The following is a 22,029-nucleotide window of genomic DNA, read 5'->3' as shown; positions in this document are numbered from 1 at the left end:
CTTTCTGTCCTCCAGCTAGCACACCCAGGCATGGTAACCGGAAATTCCCACTCTCAAATAAGTGTCAGAAGATGGTAGAGAATATATTGATGTTTAAGTATATCACAAAAGCTGTTAGGATGGTGGGACTGTACTTCCTTTATAGTTGGAAACATAGTGATGAATTAGATGTAAACATTCACTCAGCTTGGGAATGGGGTTATGCTGAGGTTAATTTTGGACATGTTGAATTTACCTGCTGGTGGGACATTCAAATGTAGCTTTGTAGTGGGGAGTGGCCTATACAAGTCTAGTACGCTGGAGTTTAATTTGGAGTTAAAAGATTTAGAAGCTAGAAACAGATTTTAATTAAAGCTGTGGGAGTAGGTGAGGTCACCCACAGAGAATGGTACCTCCAAAGGCCACCAAGAATTGGTCAGAGAAGAAGGAAGAAGACACACAGCGTGTGGTTTGTGGGAGCCGAGTGAAAGGAGCCCCTCAGTGAGGCAGGAGTCTTCAGCAGGACCAGGTGCACTGGAGGAGTCCGGTGATGCGGGGATTGCAAAAGCACCGTTGGACTTCTTAGCCAGTGTCACTTCAGAGAGAGCAGCTTCTGAGTGCTGGTGGCAGAGGAGGATGGTGCCATGGGATGAAGGAGTGAATGGCGGATTAGGAAGCAAGAACTTGAATGATAACAATTGTCAAGAAGTATATCTTGACAGGTAGGAGAGAAAGAGTTCACTTGGGAACGTGTTTAAAATGTTTTCCTCATTTATTTAAGAAGACCGCATTTAGGGTAGTTCCAAGATTAATTCAGGCAGATCACCAGTGCTATCCATGACCTACTTCTCATAGTCTTTCTTACTGTGTCACCTCTGTAGGATGTTGGCTGCTGTTCTTAGGCTTGTGCAAATGAGGGACAGTGTCTTTTAATCCAGGATTCCGAGTATAGCCATGTTAACTTCACCACTCTGAAGCAGAGAACGTTTTGTAGCAAATGTCTAGGTACCCTCGTCTGACCACCCTTATTTCTTAGTTGAGTTGCTGGAATGGCCTTTTCTCTCCCTATACCTCCTTTCTTTCCTTTTTAAGTTAGGTAACCACACAGTAGCTAAAGTGATCCTTGTCACAGGTGATGACAAGCCTCTGTTGAAAGTAACATTGCTTTGCACCCAGAGTGAAATCCAGAGTCCTTCGCGTGGCCTCTGAGATGGCATGATACGGTGCTGGCGGCTACTCCACCTTCATTTCCTGCCACTTTTCCTAACATCTTCTCACCTTGCCCTGCTTTCTTTTTCTCTTATAGCTCTTATAACATTATAGATTTGTTTATGTCTGTCCTAATAGCATATATCTCTTATGTGCAGGGACTTGATCTGTTTTGTTGAGCTTGTACGAACCCAATTAATAGTTGTTAACTCAGTTAGACAAACATGATTATGAAAAAGCTGGTGATACAGCTAACTTTCTCAGAAGTATGTGTGTCTTTTCTTCTCCAATACAGAAAACAAGCCTCATAGCAAACCAGTGCCCTCAGATACTGCAGTAATCATGTACACAAGTGGATCCACAGGACTTCCAAAGGGGGTCATGATCTCCCATAGTAACCTTATTGCTGGTATAACTGGGATGGCGGAAAGGATTCCAGACCTGGGGTATGTCATAGTAAATAAATTTGGGGTAGTCCAGTATTTATGTCTGTTGTTACATTAACGTTTGTGTCATTTATTACTACGCGGTTAAATTAGTCCTTCAGAGTCTGTTTACAGTAGGTATTTCTTCAAGAAAAGGACACTAAAATTACAAAATAGTTATAGTTGGGCTTTTTTTTTTTTTTCGTGGTACGCGGGCCTCTCACTGTTGTGGCCTCTCCCGTTGTGGAGCACAGGGTCCGGACACGCAGGCTCAGCGGCCATGGCTCACGGGCCCAGCTGCCCCGCGGCATGTGGGATCCTCCCGGACCAGGGCACGAACCCGTGTCCCCTGCATCGGCAGGCGGAGTCTCAACCACTGCGCCACCAGGGAAGCCCTAGTTGGGGGTTTTAAAGTATAGCTGATAGACATCATTGTTAATATTTACTTGTTACTTTAAAAGTGCAAACTTTAACTGACTTAAATGTCTTAAATTATTTTAATCAGTTGGTGTTGTTACCTTCACAGTCATTTTTATACCTAAATATTATACTTCAAGTGAACAAATAATGTATCCAATAAATGCTTATTGAGCTTCTCTATTCAGTCTCTGATTTTTCTTTTTAAGACACATTCCAGTAGTACTGGGGGAGAGTGGGTATACTGGGATGGGAAAGAGACCAATGGAGGAAACCAGACGGGAGCGAATTTTAGCGGTGGTAAAGCTAGCATTCCCAGAGATGGAATCAATATTGTGATGACTGATCTAGTGCAGTGGTTGGATGCACAGAAATTATACACACACATGTTACTGTGGAATTGAATTTGGGGATGGAGAGAGAAATTTTTCTTGTGTGTGCATAACTTTTAGAAAAAAAAAGTAATAGCAACTAATTCCTTCTGGGAATGGGAGCAGTTCTTGAAATATATGGATATGTATACATATACATTTTATTACGTAAGGTATAATTTAACTCTCAGAACATGAATCTCATGCTGAGATTCCTGGCAGAGGGTTGTGGATCCTATTTGAACTCTCCTGTTTGATAGCCCATTAGCTTTAAAGACCATTTCCTCCTTGGGGGAATTTCTTCTGTCCTTCCAAAGAACCCTCATTTTCTTTTTCCCCCCTCCAAGCCCATATTTCTTCTGTCCTGGTGCTTTGCTTCTGCAGCACGCACAGTTAGTGAGTGCCTTCCAGGAGGACCTGGAAACAGGAGCCACTTCCTCAGAGTGTCTGCCTCCTCAGCTTTAGGTTGAGCTGTACTACAGTTCTTTTCCCTGACACCCTCAGTGTCTGTCTCTGTCTGTCTGTCTCTCTCTTCTCACACACACACGCACACACGCACGCACGCACGCATGCACGCACATGCACACACAAAGAGCCCAGATTGAGCCCTGAGGGTAAAGCTCGCTCCCGTTTTCACAGAAACAGCACCTGACTGTTGCTTCCTGTATCTCCCTTTTCTTTTAGTGAGAAGGATGTTTACATCGGGTATCTGCCTCTGGCCCATGTTTTAGAATTAAGTGCTGAGCTTGTTTGTCTTTCTCATGGATGCTGCATTGGCTACTCTTCACCACAGACTTTAGCAGATCAGGTAAATTAAATTCTGTGATTTGAGATACTAAAAAATCATAATTATCTTTAACACAATTTTCATTCAGTATGACAGTATATTGTAAGGCTGACAGTTAATCATTCTAAAGGAACTTGCCTTTTAAGTGCTACTTAGAATATAAGTGAATTAAAATGGTGAATTTGTAATGTGTTTTTTAAGAGTTTTATTGAATTTTTAAAATAAAGATCACTTTATATAGATAACTTTTTCTCTCTGTAGTCTTCAAAAATAAAAAAAGGAAGTAAAGGAGATACATCCATATTGAAACCAACACTGATGGCAGCTGTCCCGGTAAGAATTGACCATTAATCAATATTGCCTGCTAAAAAAGCATCTACAGAAAGTAAATGCTAGTGGAAAAGATACTGTTGACATGGTAGTTTATGTAGGATTTATTCCTTATTCATTATCTATGTTACCTTGAGCTCTACAGTATTTATTTGATCTTGTTTTATCTTTTTTTTCTTGCTTATTAAACAATCAACTTAATTTCAGCTTCGATATGATATTATCAGTGCCTTTCCCTAAATAACTTCTTGCTCAAATCATTTTTGTGATATCTGTTTGCTATTGGTAGAAACCTGAAGCCCAGCAGGAGATAGGAGAAAAGGTTTGAGATCACCTCCTTCTAAGCAAATCATATCTCCCGAGTCCTTGGGGAAAGTCTGGCCTAGACACCAAAAAAAAAAAGGGACAGAGAAGTTGGTGCAACTTTGAATTACCCTAGCAGCACTGTGCATCTTAATTTAATACCAGGCATAGGGAGGGGCCTGAGAATAAGATCAGTAGAAATGGGATAGCAATGATTTTCTGCTCCCTTAATGTAAATTTTACGAGGCTCTCTGATTTTGTTTGAGAGTGTTGGGAATTATAATTGGATACTGAGTGTTCACATTCAAGCATAATTGCTTAGTTATTCCAAAGTCAAATATAAATGACCAGTAATTTTGGAGTTTCATTAGGTATGTAGTTTCCTTAATACTATCTTTCTTCAAAGTTTTGGTTCACATAAATATTAAATATAATTTAAAATTGTAGAGAGAAACTATTTCAAGTCATTAAAGTATATGTCATAGGAATAGGCATAGTAGGCAAAACACAGTGCAGACAAGGAAATTTTTCATGGATGCAGCATTAAAAGTCAAACAACCAACCAAAATAACCCCATGGTCTTGTTGTGAGCAAAGAATGTAGTACTTTATATCTTTATAAGATAGAATGGTTTTTAAAATTCTCTTTTAATTTTATATAGTTGTTCATTTATTTAGTGAGTTTAGTTTTTAGTTCAGAAAAAATAAGAGCAAAGCAGTATAAAGAATCAATAACGGCATATTACTGCCCTAAGGTTTTTAGTATCTCCCTGCCCCCCCGTTTTTTTTTTTTTACTACTTTTACATGAGCATCTATTAAAAAATTACAGAAATCTCATTTTTAAACAAATTGTGGCTCTATTTTAAAAGTTTATTCTTGACAGAATGTATCTTTTAGAATGCCTCTATTGATGGAAATAGTAATCTGATGTTAAGATTTTAAATAAGGTAGCTGATAGCATTATTGACTGTATTAACTCATTTTTATACATCTAGGAAATCATGGATCGGATCTACAAAAATGTCATGAATAAAGTGAATGGAATGAGTAATTTTCAACGCACTCTGTTTATTCTCGCCTATAATTACAAAATGGAACAGATTTCAAAAGGGCATGGTACTCCGCTGTGTGATAGGTAAGTAAAGGCTCTCCCTCTCCTTGATAACTTGATCATTTTATTCACATTAATAGCCCAATTAATTGAGATAGTTATAAGTAAAAATTATCTTAAAAAGTCAAAGGGACTCTAAAAAAAATCCATCTTGCATAAGAATATGAGCAATTAAAAAAGATTGCAAGGTTATTTGAAAAAAATTTTCGCTAAAAATTTTGCTGTGTTAAATGTGGGCTTATGTCTTCTGTGGACACTTATATGATTTTAATTATTTTGAGAAGTAGTTTCTCTTTGCTTTTATATTTATTTCAATATGAATATAAAATGGCAACCAAATATGATTAAATGTTTTGTGTTTAAAGTGTTAAATGAGTTTTACCACACACCTGTCATCCCCCCGCCCCCCGCCCGCCATGGCACTAATAGAATAAGTAGATTTAACTATAAAATAGTTTAGAAATTAGAAAATAAAAGTATGACATTCAAATTATTTTTTATGGGAACGTTAATGTAGTTTTCATATGTGTTTCACATTATTTAAAACTTTATAATTTTTTTCCCTGCCTTTTACTCATATCTCCAGTGAGATACAGAATTGCTTTGTAAAGCCTATTTACATATATATATATATATATTTTAATGATTGCCTCTTGGTCTTTTTTCAAAGTTATTAAAATACAAAACAAAACCCTTCCCCCTTTTTCATCTAGGTGGTAAGCAATCTTTTTAATAAGTGTGTTTTCAGAAACATATCAGTTAGATGTTTGAATTGTTTTCTTTTTTAATTTACCAGATACTTCAACTTGAATTAGTGAAATTTTAAAGAGTTAAATTGCTGTATACAAATACATATACATCTTTAATGAAGTAAGCGAAAGCAAAAAAATAATTTACTTTTTATACTAAATTTTATGAAGATACAATAGGATTATTCAGTATTAATATAATATGTATTATATAATGATATAAAACTAATTGCTCTGGCCATAAGCAAGGGTTTTCCATTACTATATAAAATTAAACCTGACAATTTTGAATTCAAATATTACTTGAAGTTCTCAAGAGAAAAATCACATGTTCTTGGTTGAATAAACTTGGTTGAATAAACATTTAGATTTAAGTAGTGGGTCAAGAGAGTCTCTTAAATTGGCTTTGTGGCCTTGGATAAGATACTTAATCTCAACATCTCATATAGGTGTACCTCGTTTTATTGCACTTTGCTTTATTGCATTTCACAGATACTGTGTTTTTACAAGTGGAAGGTTTGTGGCAACCCTGTATTGTCAGATGGTTAGCATTTGTTAACATAAAGTGTTTTTTAATTAAGGTACGTACATTGCTTTTTAGACGTAATGCTGTTGTACACTTAATAGACTATAGTATAGTATAAACATAATTTTTGTGTGCAACGGGAGACCAAAAAATTCATGTGACTTGCTTTATTGCAACATTCACTCTACTGCGGTGCTCTGGAACTGAACTCTAAATATCTTCACGGTGTGCCTGTGTATCAGAATTGGAAGATTAGGCTAAATGATTTGGAAAATCCCATTCAGCTTTAAAATTCTGTGATTATCTGATTGATTTTTCTTTTTTTTTTTAAGCTTTATTTTCCGGAAAGTTCGAAGCTTGCTAGGTGGAAATATTCGGCTTCTCTTGTGTGGGGGTGCTCCACTTTCTGCAACCACACAGAGATTCATGAACATCTGTTTTTGCTGTCCTGTCGGTCAGGGATATGGACTCACTGAATCTTGTGGGGCTGGAACAATTACAGAAGGTTAGTGTTATCTACAAAGTGGTGTGTCCAACAGAGGCTGGGGTGCAACTCCAGGCACTTTTTAGTATGGGTTGTTTTTTGCAGATATATAGAAGAGCAGTTAAAATATTTGTGTAAATCCCAAGTAGTGTGATTATTGATATGTTTTTAGAATGTATTAGGTATATCTCATTGTCAGTAATTCATCTAGAGGAGTTTTCGAATTAAGACTATGGTAAAGACTATGATAGTATTAAAAACTACTTAGCTGGGCTTCCCTGCTGGCTCAGTGGTTGAGAGTCCGCCTGCCGATGCAGGGGACACGGGTTCGTGCCCTGGTCCGGGAAGATCCCACATGCCGCGGAGCGGTTAGGCCCGTGAGCCCTTGCCGCTGAGCCTGCGTGTCCGGAGCCTGTGCTCTGCAACGGGAGAGGCCACAACAGTGAGAGGTCTGCACACCGCAAAAGAACCAACCAAACAAACAAGAAACAAACTACTTAGCTTTCTAGAAAAGAAGTTTTTGTCACAAGCATTGGCTGTATTGTGTACATTTATCATCTTATATCAGTTTTTAAATTTCTTTTTATGTAGAAAAATTAATGTGTATTTTCTAGTTGTTTAGGTATGTTTATTAAGGCTCAAATTCAGAAATGTTTATTGGGGTGGGTGGTCTGTGTTAAGTGCAACGAGAAACTAGATTCTGGTCTAGAGAATCTAATTTCCAGAGTTTATCATGGTGACTGGGTTGAGGGGGCAGTCCACTACCTGAGCGGTTCCCAGATGACTCCCCTAGTGCCTTATATGCCCTTTTATGGAAGAAAGGTACTTTGTTCTCCAGTCCTAGATAAAACTATGCTCCTCCTTTGTATTTTCTAGATACTGATAGACACGAAACCTCTTAACTTTTCATTTTCCCCTATTTACCTTGAGCGCTTTTGTGCACCATTCTTATGTCAGGTTTATCCTGCATTACTTCTGTATTTTCCAGTTTTCAGTTACGTTCTCTATATTTTATATATTTTGGGAAGCTGCTTCTAAGTCTTGTTTTGCACAAAATAGACAAGCAATCTTAAAAACATGCATATACGGTTCCTGAAGAGCCTTAATTTCTTCCATTTTTAAGGTTTCCATTGGATGTGTGATTAATCAGTTACGGTTTATGGTGTAAATATGTCTGTAAAGTATTAAATATCAGCCTTTCATTTCTGATATTTGAATGCTCTTTGAAGAGGAAACATGATGCAGTAGTAGTTCATAATCGTGGTGGGTTCTTTCCCAGATCCTTGAAAGTTAACAATCTTAATCTCCAGTGTGATCTCTGAGCTCTTACTATATGAACTTATGAAAAAATAGGGTGTGCTAGTATAAGCTGATGTGAGGGAAGCTTCAGAGATCTCAGTTTGAAATAGTGGTACATGGGAGAAGATTGGAGAGGTTATTTGTACTGCAGATCTGTTAAGTCTAGTAAGAAAGTAGAATAGGTGTAAACCATTGTGTTCCTTTATCCTTTAAGATAGAGAAGACAAACTCATGAACCAGGCAGCTACTTAAATGAGTGAAGTGGGCCCTGGTGTAAGAAAATGTGATGGTAAGGGATCTGGGGAAACTGGAGCAGGCCTGCACCGTCTGATAGGGGCTACAGTTGTTGCTGTGCTGGAAATGTGGGCCCATTGTTCTCGGAGATTCCATACTCTTTCGTAAAATGTCTTGATTTTTAAATGTCTATAACCAATTCGGATTAAAAAAAAAAAAAACCAAAACATTTCAGTGTGGGCTACACAGCTTGCTTCACCAATGTGCTACTTCTGCATTTAAGGGTTCTCTGGGGATATCTAAGGTTTGGGATAAATCACTGGTTTTTTGTAGTTTAAAAAAATGAAGCGATTTATTAACTACTGTAATCAAATACTTTTTTTCATTTGCATTTTAGTGTGGGACTACAATACTGGCAGAGTGGGAGCGCCATTAGTTTGCTGTGAAATCAAATTAAAGAACTGGGAGGAAGGTAATAACCTCTTTTAACCACAGAGCATTAATTTGTATAATATTAAACTTTAGAATTGTGCTTCATTTCCTTCCTTACTTTAGAGTGTAAAATCACCCACAAGTGCTCACTTTTGTCCTTTATAATAGAAATATTTTATCTAGAGCTATATGAATGCATTTATTTTGCTTCTTTCAAAGATGACTTCAAAGAATTATAATTGTTTTTATTTGCTTACTTTATTACATAAATGCAAATAAGAATTATGGGAAAAACTTGAGAAATGTGCTAAATAAATAATGCCCATAAGTTACAAATGAACATATTTTGTAGAAACAAAATCATATAATTCATTCTATGAAACTGAAGATTTTTACCTGTTTTTTCTTTTTTCTTTCCCTTCTCCGAGGGCTTCAACCCAAAATTATCAGAAGGAAATTTTTACTATAATTACATGAAAATGTATTGCTCATGCCATTTAAATACTAGTCACTTCTTAAAAATTTTATATGACCCTGTTAGCGTGTACATGTTATCTCTGATTTGTCTGGGTGCACTTTTCTTTTATGCAAAGAGTGTCTAAGGCTTGGTTGTCATTTTTCAGAACTAGTGAAAATGTTTAATAAGCTTAAACATGGAACCATTCTGAAATTATCTGTAAGGAATAAATCTTCTAAATATATAGTAATTTGATTTTATACGGAGATTTATTCTCAAAATGCACAATTTAACACTTTTATCAGTTACTAGTACGATATTTAAGAATCTCTACAGAGTCCTTAAAGGAATTGACCAGTGTCGTCCATATGTAATTATTTTATACAGTAGATGTTGGATTTTTGAGTTTAATTTTTTTCTTGGAATAGTAGTTTGAAAGCAGAAGTGCTTAGGGTTAAGCAGCTGAAAATTTGCAACTAGTTTTATGTTGATGAATTTTGTTCGTAGTGCCTGCCTTATTTCCTTTGGGAAACGCTGATTGGATCAAAATCAGATGTCCCTATTTAGAAACTAATAGTTTCAAATATTCACACGATGCACGCGGGGATAAAAATGTTGAATTAACTCTAAATTATTCTGTGTTTGTTAGGTGGATACTTTAATACTGACAAACCACATCCTAGGGGTGAAATTATTATTGGTGGCCAAAATGTGACAATGGGATACTACAAAAATGAAGCAAAAACAAAAGCTGATTTTTTTGAAGATGAAAATGGACAGAGGTGGCTCTGTACTGGAGATATTGGAGAGTTTGACCCTGATGGTTGTTTGAAGATTATTGGTAAGCGAAGTAATACTTTTTTTCTTTAAGTGGATGTTTCCAAAATAGCTTTTCAAAAGAGAGACTATATATTTAGAGAAGCTGTTTAATAGTGTAAGAATTCATCTTTATGGAGTGTTGGTATGGTCTCTGCATTATCCCTGGAATATAAAAATGTACAATAGGGACTGTGTGGAATTTATAAGGCTTGACATATTATGAGGTCTCAAGGTCTGTTCAACAGCAGTGGTATTTTTTTTTTTTTTCCCCTGCGGTATGCGGGCCTCTCACTGCTGTGGCCTCTCCCGTTGCAGAGCACAGGCTCCGGACGCACAGGCTCAGCGGCCACGGCTCACGGGCCTAGCCGCTCCGCGGCATGTGGGATCTTCCCAGACCGGGGCACAAACCTGTGTCCCCTGCATCGGCAGGCGGACTCTCAACCACTGCGCCACCAGGGAAGCCCAGCAGTGGTATTTTTAATTACTACTAGATAATCCTTCAAGAGTCCAGTTCTTAATAGGGAATATTCATTTTTGTGAATTCTTTGCTATCTAGAGGTTATTAGGGCTCTTTTCCTGTCAGAACCATGTCCTTCCCTTGCCTGTGAGAGCTAAGGAAGGCCTGGCAGCTCAGTACTAGGACCTGTGGGTGAGAAATACCTTCCCTGCTTCTCCTCTTAAGTTCTTTCTCTCAGTTAATGGCACTTCTATCCCAGTCGTGCCATCTAGACACTGGCAGGAGATGAGAACCTCTTCAGTCAGCTCCCCATATCTAATCCATATCCCACTGCTTTACCTTATGACATATGCCTCAAGATCATTCTTTTCTGTCTGTCCCTCTTTCTGTGATCGTAGGTCAGGCCTGCACCTTCTGTCACCCTATTGCAAGAAATTCCTTTCTGTTGCTATGCTTACCCCTGCTGAATGCACCCTCTCGCTGCCACCACGTGATTACTAAACCCCCATCTCACTGGCTGCTTTCCTGCTGAAAACCTTTCCTCCTCCTATAGCTGCAGTAATTCAAGCTGGCACGGCTCTCTTCTTTGCCAGTGTTCTTCCACTTGGCTACTGCTCAGTCTTCCCTCAAGACTCAGCTCAGGCCTCACTTGCGGGAATTCTTTGAAAATCAGCACCTAGTACTACTGTATCGTATTAAAGTGATACGTTTTTTCGTCCTGCTTCTCTTCAGGTAGAATGTGAGCTTTCAGATGGCATTGAGTATATTCTTGACCTTTCTGGTATTAATGTATACCAGGAACAGAACCTGTTCAGCAGAACATGGCTGAAGCCCTGATGATGGGGTCCCTTAATCAGAATCTAGTTCTTTAAAAGAATATATTTAGTAGTACAAAAATAAGGGCCTAATTTTATGTGTTTTTAATTTTAGCATAACTACTATAGGGAACTTAATTGATAGCAAATTACTTAGGGAATGGCCAGTATTTCTATGCATTAAAGGTATAATAATATTGTCCTCCAACGTGCCCCCCTCCCGGCCTTGTTTTTGCGCAGATCGTAAAAAGGACCTTGTAAAACTGCAGGCAGGAGAATATGTTTCTCTTGGGAAAGTGGAGGCAGCTTTGAAGAATCTCTCACTAATAGACAACATTTGTGCATATGCAAACAGGTAAGAAAGTAGAATTTATGCTACTTTTACTTAAAACATTTGGTGTGCTGTTGGCATTTCCTTTCTATGCCGGCCTTCTTTGTAAAGTGATACCGAGAACTCTTCCTTCTTATCCATTGTCTCTGGGAACGGCCTGTTCTCATTACGGCCCTTGTGATGCTCCTCTCCTTATCTTCTGTCCCTGTTTTCTGTTTTACATCTCAGTGCGGTGTTCTGTGTGACAGGAAGGGGAAGGAAATAAAATCCTCCTCCCTGCTGCCTTGCTACCTGTCGCCCTGCACAGGGAAGCTTCCCACAGCCAGTCCAGAGGAGAGGCGAGTAAAGAAGGAAGTTGGGGGTGGGGTCAGAGAGCAGTGCTCTGCTCCATTCTTACTACCCCCTGTCAGTTTGAGCCTGCTTGGGACCCTAGCCAGGTGTGGGCTTCCGTTCCCCCTTAAGCCATGTTAAGCTGTGGCTTCATACATAGCATCTCGAGCCCACGATGATATAGAGGCAGCTGGGAAGGAGAGTTTAAAGTTAAAATCCCAGAAATGCATTCTTGGGAAATGTGTTGGAATTTCAGATTGGCACTCTGATTACATTTTTTCATAACAGTATTGCATGTGGCAGTCATTCTCCAGGGTTAATGATCGGATATTTTCTGGCCAGCCTGGGACCCTTACTGCAGCAGTTGACATAATGCTTATTATGAAAAGATAAAATCTGGTGTTAGGAGAACCAATTTAGAAATAGGCTTTGAGGTACAGCCCACTTTAAAGATTTACTACATTGGTTTATAAATGATTCTGCCCTTTGTTAGTCATGAAGTGTTTTCTTTAGTGATGCTACAGTTCTGGATTTTCATATGTGATATTAACCAGAACTGACCTTCTCCTGATGCCGCTGCCATTTCTTCAGGTCGCTGCCTTCAGCGGGCATACTCAAGAGTTCCTCTAGAACACATATTCCCACGATAACAAAGGAAGAAATATGTATAATCACATTACTTTGATTTGTTGCCAAATTTTTTTAGAAACAGTTTCATATCTACATTAGCTTTTCAGTTTTGTTTAATCTGTTGATGTGAATTACTGATTTTTTAAGGATGAATTTTCTGATTTTGTAATTTTCTTTTTTTTTTTTCTAAACATCTTTATTGGGGTATAATTGCTTTACAATGGTGTGTTAGTTTCTGCTTTTGTAATTTTGTTTTTTAAAAGCATACTTCATAGCAGTTATATACATAGTTGAAATTTATCATGAAATGTCAGGTTCAGGTTTCTTTAGCAGTGAATTCTGCCAGAGCACCGCAGCACGTTATGAATCAGACAGCAAGCGTGGCGGTACCAGATACGCCCTCATGTGTGTCGCTTGGGATGGTGAAGAGCTGATCGCTAAATGTCAGCGTAGCCAGTTAACTGCAGTTAACGCGGTGTACGCCGTGTGGTGCCTTAACCAAGTTGCCCTTTATTTCAGTTATCATTCTTATGTCATTGGATTTGTTGTGCCGAATCAAAAGGAGCTAACGGAACTAGCACGAAAGAGGGGACTTCGAGGGACCTGGGAGGAGCTGTGTAACAGCTGCGAAATGGAGAATGAGGTGCTCAAAGTGCTCTCTGAAGCTGCTGTTTCAGGTGAGAGAGTGTTCAGCTGATTCTGAGAACTGAGATGGGAAGAGGCTACTTAAGCTTGCTTATCCTGTTTTTGCTACAAGGGCTTAGGTTACATTTCCTGCTTAGAAACCAATCATATTTCCCCACCATTAGTAGGGAGAAGAACGTACTTATCAGTCCCCCACTATAGCCCCTTTAGGGACACACAAATCATCCACGCCCACCACTGATGGACATGTCTCAGAATGTCCTCTTCTCAGCAGCTTCTGTTTTCTGGGTTGGCCCTTTCTCCACTCTTCTCAGCTGTTTCCAAGGCCCTGCTTAGCTTCCTGGACACCCCAGCCCGTAGTGAACCGTCCAGGACTCTTTGCTACACTGTTAGTGTGCTGGTAGTTGGTTGAACTCATGTGTTCTCCACCCCTTGTGCATGTGTGTGTGTGTGTGTGTGTGTGTGTGTGTGTGTGTGTTGAGGGGTGAGTGCAGAGAGACTTCATTTAATGTTGTTGGTTTCATAAAAACAGCTGTACCTTCTGAGTCATGGGTAATACAAGTATGCATTTTTATTCTCCTTAGATATGTTATTCAAGATTATGAAAAATGTAAATTGCATTTATAGTTAATCAGACGAAATCATTTTGACCCTTTATTTCAACAGTAATTGTGTTTTGTAGTATGTCAGCTTGAAAATAGTTTCCAACTTTTTTAGGTAACTTGAAATCCTTGGTCTGATGCTAAATTGAGTTAATTAATGGATATGAAATTAGAAAGCTACATAATTTCTAAGTAAGGTAGAATACTGAAACAATAATTAAGCATAATTTAAAATTTATATGCCTTCTTGCTTTATTTTTAAATTTTATGTATATGTTAACAGCTCTGAGATATATTATAATTCACATACCAAACAACTTGCCCATTTAGTATATACAATTACATAGTTTTTTAGTATATCCACAGAGTTGTACAATTACCATAATCAGTTTCGGAACACTGTCATCACCTCAGAAAGAACTAGCGTGTCTGTTAGCAGCCACTCCCCACCATACCTCGAACCTCCTAGTCCTTGGGGACCACTAATCTTTCTGTTTCTATAGATTTGCCTGTTCTGAAGATTTTGTATAAGTAGAACCATATAATATATAGGGTTTTGTGACTGGTTTCTTTCGCTTAGCATGTAGTGTTCATCCATGTTTTCTTGTCGTGGCATGTATCAACACTTCATTCCCTTTTATTGTCAAGTAACATTTGGTTATCCATTCATCAGTTGACACCTGGGTTGTTTCCGGTTTTGGCTGTTAATGAATAATATTGCTGTGAACACTTGTACGCAAGCTTTTGCGTGGATATACTTATTTATTTCTGTTGTGTAGATAACTAGGAGGAGAATTGCTGGGCCTCTGCTAACTTTATGTTGAACCTTTTGAGGAACTGCCAGGCTATTTTCCAGAACATATTTTTCTAAATATTTTCCAGACTGTTTTTAAAAATGGTGGCACCATTTTACATTCCCACGAGTGTTGTATGAGGGTTCCAGTTTCCCCACATCCTTCCCAGCACTCATTATTGTTCATCCTTTCAATTTTAGCCATCCTGGTTAGTGTGAAGTGGCCTCTCATTGTGGCTCTGATTTGTATTTCAGATGGTGGTTTATGATGTTGAGCATATTTTCATGTACTTAATGGCCATTGTATGTCTTCTCTGGAGAAATGGCTGTTCAGATTCTTTGCCCATTTTTTAAGTGAGGTTGTCTTTTTATTATTGAGTTGTATGATCTTTATATATTCTAGATGCAAATCCATTATCAGATATATTTTCTCCCATCCTGTGGGTTGTGTTTTTACTTTTCTTGATGGTATCCTTTGAAACACAACAGTTTTAATTTTTTTTTTTTTTAATGTTGAGCCTTCTTTTAATTTATTTTTATTTTTGGCTGTGTTGGGTCTTCGTTTCTGTGCGAGGGCTTTCTCTAGTTGTGGCAAGTGGGGGCCACTCTTCATCGCAGTGCGCGGGCCTCTCACTGTCGTGGCCTCTTCTTGCGGAGCACAGGCTTCAGACGCGCAGGCTCAGTAGTTGTGGCTCACGGGCCTAGTCGCTCCGCGGCATGTGGAATCCTCCCAGACCAGGGCTCGAACCCATGTCCCCTGCATTGGCAGGCAGACTCTCAACCACTGCACCACCAGGGAAGCCCAGTTTTAATTTTTATAAGATACACTTTATTTGTTTCTTTTGTTGCTTGTGCTTTTGGTATCACATCTGAGAAACCGTTGCCTAATCCAAGTTACAAAGAAATAGCGCTTTGTTTTCTTCTAAGAGTTTTATAGTTTTAGCCCTTATATTTGGGTCCTTAATCCATTTTGGGTTAATTTTTATATATGATGTAAAGAAGGGATCCAACTTCATTTTTAAGCAAAATCGATATTAGGTTTACACCAGAGAAACAGAATCAGTAAGTTAAATATAGTAAGAAACTTATCGTAGGGAATTGGTTTACATGATTATTGGGGGCTGGCTAAGACAAACTTGGAAATCTGTAGGGCAGACTGTTTAAAAAAAAAAAAAAAAAAAGGTGGATTGGAACTCCTAGGCACAAGCCAAAGCCCCTGTCCACAGGCAGAATTGCTTCTTGTTTGGGGGTGCCTCAGCTCTGCTCTCAAGGCCCTTCAACTGACTTAGTCATATCTACAAAACCACTTTCAAAGCAACACCTAGATTAGTGTTTAACTGAATAACTGGGAACTCTAGCCTAGCCCAGATGATGCATAAAACTGTCACAGCCCACCCTTTGTCAGCCTGGCACCCAGATACATTTCCTTACACCATAGTTAATTTCCAAGTAAAGACAGTAACACCTAACATTATGCACCTGTTCTGCGTGCAACTGAAGATACATTAACCTTTTTCCCAGAAGTGGATGAAGACCCCTTGACTGATTTTTTTTCTTACTCTTCTCCTTTGATATCCTGTAACTTAAATACTATGATATAAAGTGAACTTATTAATATATTGTGATAAGAGAATAGGAGGGAAGAAAACAAAAATATTTGCTTAACATATATACAAGCATATTCACAACAAAATAGGGAAGAAATACTCATAATTATACTTAGAGTCCCCATTTCTTCACCTGGTCATTTGGTTGTAGCTGTGTTCATTTTTCTAAAACCTGGTCTAGATGATATCACTGTACTTAACTAACGTCATGTTGAGTCAGGTCATAGAGTGCGGTGCCGACTGAGCACTTAACAGCTGAATGTGGGCTTCCAGTGCTTGCCTGTGAGTCTCCCCACATCTCCGTAGTGTCAGACTCCTGTCCCTTAAGAACTGTGTCCCTGCCTTACTGCTTTTTCTCATAGTGGTTTTTCCTCTTAGAAACCACTCCTGAGATATTTTTCATCTTTGAAGCATAAAACTTTGTTACTTCTGTTTCTTTTTACAGGTTAGAGTTAATATATCATTTTTGTTCCCAAGGCACTTATACCTTTTAATTCAGTTCTTTTAAGGTATATACATTATTATGGCTAGGTGTTTACCTGTTTTCCGATAGTATACCAGTTGAGAGCAGAAACTATTCATTTTTGTATTTTAAAAGAATGTTTAGTAAAGCACTTTATACAGTATTTTTTTCCTGGTAAATATTTGTTAAATGAATGCTGGAAAAGTAAATCAGTCTTTTTAAGGAAAGGTGTTTCTTCAAAACTACATCTCTTTTCCCTGTCTTCCCCCCCCCACCCCTCCCCACCGCCCCCTTTCCGTTTTCCACTGTTGAGGACCTACTTGGTATCAAGCAGTGTGGGAGAAGCACAGTAGTGAGGAGACATTCTTTCTCAGAGCTCATGGCGAATATCGTGGCTCAGTGACAAGATTCTGTTTAAACTTTATTATTTCTTAGTTTCTAAAGTGATTTTTAAAAATAAATTCAAAGAAAACAAATAGGTGTAAGGTAAAAAGTGACATTTCCTTTTCCTTAATCCTGGATCCTAGCCCCCTAGAAGTATGCGGTTTATTTTGGTGTGTACCCTTGTCGTACACATCTAGTTGCATATAAGTTTATCTAGTGTTAAAAAAGAAAACAAAACTTCTTTTAAACCTAACAGTATATTGCAGGTATCTTTATATACCCATGCCAGATAGATCTAACTCATTTTTAGTGACTGAATGTTGTACGTTTTATGCCTTATCATAATTTATCCAACTCCTTCTATTGATGGACATGTAGATTTTCTCAGCAGTTTTTTGCTATTGTAATTCTCATACGTAATCTGTTTCTTCTCGTATTTCTGAGGGATAGATTGTTTAGAAGTGAGATTTATGAGCTGTTGGCTTTGCATTTTGATGAGTGCTCAAAGACTGAGGAAGTTAAATTATTTGCCAAGAATTTTAATTGTATATTTTTCATGACCTTGCATTTACATTTCTTTTCACCGTCTCAGCAAGTCTGGAAAAGTTTGAAATTCCAGTAAAAATTCGTTTGAGCCCTGAACCGTGGACCCCTGAAACTGGTCTGGTGACAGATGCCTTCAAGCTGAAACGCAAAGAGCTTAAAACACATTACCAGGCGGACATTGAGCGAATGTATGGAAGAAAATAATTATTCTCTTTCAGCATCAGTTTGCTGCAGGGAGCTCAGATCAAATAGGAAAATACTTGAAATGCATGTCTCAAACTGTGAGGCAGACTCCATTCCTCATATTAAACCTAAACTGTTATTTCTCATGACATCACCATTTTTAACTAACAGGATTAGTAAAATATTAAGACAGCAAACTTGTGTCTGTCTCTTCTTTCTTCCCCTCCTCCAAGTTACTTTACCACCTAGGACTGCACTTGTCAGCATGAGGCCTTTTTTGAATCATCTTGGGGGAACAGTGATTTTAAAACCTCAAGTTTTTAAACATGATTTGTATGTTCTGTATAGTGTTCAGTTTGTAACTTTTTAAAGTTTGGATGTATAGAGGGATAAATAGGAAATACAAGAATTGGTTATTTGGGGGGCTTTTTTACTTACAGTATTTAAACATGCAAGGGTATGGATGTGAAATTATGTAAATTTCATTCAAATGCTTATGAATCAAATTGTTGAACAAAAGATTTGTTGCTGTGTAATTATTGTATGCATTTGAGAGAAATAAATATACCCGTACTTATGTTTTAAGAAATTGAGACCTTGTGAATATATGCCTGACAGTGTCTTCTTTATATATTTATTTTTTCTTAGAAAAAAAATTAAGTTTGGTTGGTCCTGCATGAAACAAAATAGCAATAGAGGGTTATGGTTTCATAGTAAAGAAGAAAACACAGCAAGGGTAGCACCAGTGGATCATTAATCTCTGGTAGTTTACCATCAGAATATCAGTCTTCTAGTCAGCTGTGGAAACTAGGAAACTAAAGTTTTAGAATTGGGCACAATTTGAAAAGTTAAGGTAGAATTAAAAAAAAAAAAGGATGGAACGTTATTCTTTATTTCATTGACTACATGTACATTGAGTTGTCTGTGTTTATGACATATTAGTCACAGATAATTATTCTATCTCACTCTACTTTTAGCCTAGCTGTTTAGTGATATATCTCATTTCCAAATTAGGATTATTTTCTTGGATAGTTTGCACTGGGTATGTGTGTCAGCCACTGTCAGTGTCTGTTGGCAGCTTATTGAAAAAGCACCTTATCTTTTCTACCATAACCTTTCTACACTAGAAAATGAAATAATTGAGAATGCTTCTAGGAATAGCATTCTTACTATGATACATGAGAATTTAACTTTATAATGAGGTGAGTTAAGATTTAATTTGCAGGTTTTTAATGTCAGTGTGGAAATTATTTGCTTCTAAAAATACTGTATCATATATAGTACGTCTTTTCATATGTATTGCTTGTCCGTTGTTGTTTGGCTATTATTAAGAGTGATGTTGCACCAATTAAGATGTGTTTAGACTAGGATGTAAGAAAATCATAGGTACCATGTTTTTCATGTCATATTAGTTATTTTCTTGATTCTCAGTTACTTTAGGCACCAAGAAGGCAAAACAAAACAAAAATACACATATGTGAAAAGGTATGAACGTCGATCTGCGTAGGGCAGTGGGAGCGTTGAGGACCTGTAACCCTGTAGTTTTTGGCCATATCATGAACACATCGTATTTGGAGATATTGTAATATGGTGTTTTTAGTTTTAAACTTTTCTTGTATTCATGTATATATTTGTATTATGTTTTGAATGCTTTTCTTGTCATAGTTTAAGTTTTCACAGAGTTTTGAAAAACTGCCAAGAAGAAGTAAAAATAGGGAAAAATTAAATGGAGCCTCTCTAAAATGTTGTGGTCTAAACATTAAAGTTAGCTTGGGTGGACAGAATTTGTTTCTGATGCTTTATATTTAGAATTATTACTTGCTTTCAAATGACTTTTGGAAAGTATTTAGAAAAAACCATTCAGCGCTTCAAAGGAGAGATGTCAGTATAACTGTGACTTGAAATAGTGGCATATGAATATGTAGCTTATCACTGATTCAGAATAAAAGTTGTTTCTTTTCAGAAACATCTAATAAGACTGGCTTAATCTGTACATAGTCCCATTTTTCTCTCTGTCTCTTTTTTTTTATAATTCCTTTCATTCCTAAAATACCAGATGCCAGGTGTCAGATGCCACAGCAGAATATGAAATTAAATAAGTAGAATCCCCTTTCCAATTACTTTCTAATCCAAACCATCTTTAGTGACTTGAAAAATAGTACGTTTTAATGTTATCCTTTCAAAAAAGGAAAAGTTGGTTGATTTGGGGGGGAAAAAAAACACCCAACAACTGTAATTTGATTATAAGAAAAATACTGGTTTAACCAGAAGATACTTGGAGGGAAACTTTCAGGAATTTCACAGTAAATGGCTAAGTCTAATTAATACACACGTCTGAAACGAGACTATAGATTCTAAAAGGATGTCTTCTGAGAACTGTTGTTTCCCAGAAGTAAGCCACATGAAGAGTTCTTGAATCTCTCCTGTAAGTCTAGCAGTTTACATCAGGTAGATTGGTGGGCCACCTCTGTCCCGTTGTTCCCCCCCACCCCACCCCGCCCCGCCCCACATCCCCACTCCCCCTGCTGGTATTTCTTAGCTTAAACTTCATTAGAAAGTTCTTACAACAGAACAAAACTGTAAGCGTTAGCTACTTTTTAATACTACTTTGTTTTTAAGTAATGGATTTGATATCTCTGATCTCTAAAGTTTCTGATATTAAAACTCAGTATTTTGTTTTTCCAAAGAAAGAAAAGCTCTCTCCATAAAAGTCAAACTTGATTTGACACTCCTGAAATACTCACTGAAAAGGAGTTAGGAGAATTGTCTTTCTCGGCCTAGCAATCCATTTGAAGGGAGACTTTACTGGAGCTCTGTTTGAACGCGCAGGCTCAGCGGCCATGGCTCACGGACCCAGCCACTCCGCGGCATGTGGGATCTTCCCGGACCGGGGCACGAACCCGTGTCCCCCGCATCGGCAGGCGGACTCTCAACCACTGCGCCACCAGGGAAGCCCGAGAAGCTCTGTTCTTGATGTGCCTGCTTTGCTAGCATTCTGTCCTCACTTGCCCTGAGCCCCCCGAGTCCCTCCCTCCCTTGGGCTTTGACGGCACAGGAGCCACACTGTCCGCCAAGGCAGTGGTAATAAGAGGTTTTCTGCGCGTAGAACATTCACATAGCTTGAAGGCTTGCATAGAGGTGATAAATCAGAATTTGGCATTAAAATTTGTGGGGCAAAGGCAAGGTGGCAGCAATGAAACATCCAAATTTCGTGCCTGCACGGAGTCCTGGTGTCACGGGAGGAAGCTTCCTGTCTCTGAAACCGACCCCTCCCTGCCTTCAGCTGCTGTTCATGTTGGTTTCTGACAAGACCGGCTGTATGTACCTTTATACTAACGTGAACTTCTATAAACGTAGGTCTTTGTAGTCTTGTAACTGTAACAAAACATACGGCAGCTTCAGTGTTTGGTTTGAATCAGTTTAAAAAGATTACTGTGCCTAATTTCTGTCATTAACGTTGCTCAGATTATTAAACATAGGTAGCTTAATATTTCTGCCATATCAAATACACCTGTAATTTTAGGATGAGGTAGGTAGGTCTCTGTTGTCATGGAAAGATTCTTCGGACATATCCGTGTAAAAACAGCAGGCTATGTACCTGTGTTGCCTGATTTTAAGTAATGAAAATACGTTAACCTTCAATCTGATTCCCCTCCAGCACTCCTGTCTCAGATTCCCTTCTCATTGGCCCACATGCAGGCACGCAGGCTACAAGGGCACTTCTGTTTAGAAACCACCTTTCACCCCAGGGCCTTGACATGGGACTGAGTAGCTGTTGCTTAACTTTTCTGAGCGGATTAAAGTGTTAAAATTATAACGAGGGATATGTGTGTCCGCATTTAATGTTACGTGCATTTTTCTAGTCAGTTCAGACTTCTCAAAACACTCTTCAGCAAACCCTTCCACATCAGTGCCTTTCTTTACTGATGCCTTTGAATACTGTTCACTTTGGTGGGATTCATTCAGGGGCAACTTCTCCCATGTGGTGGTTCAGGCTGGGTTGGAAAGGAAGAAGGGCAAGAAGGTGCTGATGTATAAAATACCAGCCCTAACAGCCCAGCAGTGTGTGCCCTGGAAGCCCCCTGTGTGGGTGCTGAGAGCTGGGCCTCTTGGTCCTGAGCTGCCCAGCCCCCACTCGGGCCTCGCCCCCCGCCCCGCCCCGGCAAGCCCGGGGCACGTTCCCCTCCTCTGCTACGTGCTTGGCCTGCCCTGCAAAATAGCCCTCTGCTCAGCTGCAGTGCTGACAACAGTATCGCTTACCTACCTGTCTGGGTTCCAATGATTTCTGCCTCAAGAGGAGTGTGGCAAAAC

At 38.6% G+C, this 22,029-nt stretch overlaps 1 protein-coding gene across 4 annotated transcripts in view; it reads left to right on the top strand.

Moving 5' to 3' along the window:
• Positions 1 to 21,767, top strand: part of ACSL3 (acyl-CoA synthetase long chain family member 3) — an 83,557-nt gene extending 61,790 nt beyond the window's left edge. For 2 of the 4 annotated variants that reach the window (XM_022567799.2, XM_022567800.3), the window contains 10 exons: positions 1,484 to 1,634; positions 3,086 to 3,209; positions 3,450 to 3,521; positions 4,817 to 4,956; positions 6,540 to 6,712; positions 8,622 to 8,696; positions 9,763 to 9,954; positions 11,445 to 11,559; positions 13,015 to 13,172; positions 17,582 to 18,311. In XM_022567799.2, coding sequence (XP_022423507.1) covers positions 1,484 to 1,634; positions 3,086 to 3,209; positions 3,450 to 3,521; positions 4,817 to 4,956; positions 6,540 to 6,712; positions 8,622 to 8,696; positions 9,763 to 9,954; positions 11,445 to 11,559; positions 13,015 to 13,172; positions 17,582 to 17,739 — 1,358 coding nt within the window. In that variant the 3' untranslated portion in view covers positions 17,740 to 18,311. Of the gene's footprint in view, positions 1 to 1,483; positions 1,635 to 3,085; positions 3,210 to 3,449; positions 3,522 to 4,816; positions 4,957 to 6,539; positions 6,713 to 8,621; positions 8,697 to 9,762; positions 9,955 to 11,444; positions 11,560 to 13,014; positions 13,173 to 17,581; positions 18,312 to 19,149; positions 19,687 to 20,405 lie in introns of those variants that run through there. The other 2 variants (XM_089916313.1, XM_089916314.1) reach the window with 2 other exon arrangements.
• The last annotated feature ends 262 nt before the right edge of the window (positions 21,768 to 22,029 follow it).

The sequence above is a fragment of the Delphinapterus leucas genome, chromosome 8 (assembly GCF_059928025.1).
Source record: "Delphinapterus leucas isolate spDelLeu-1000000601 "Yukka" chromosome 8, BTC_Dleu_Yukka2, whole genome shotgun sequence".
In the NCBI taxonomy this organism is placed as follows: Eukaryota; Metazoa; Chordata; class Mammalia; order Artiodactyla; family Monodontidae; genus Delphinapterus; species Delphinapterus leucas.
This window is presented reverse-complemented; position numbering and strand designations above follow the sequence as displayed.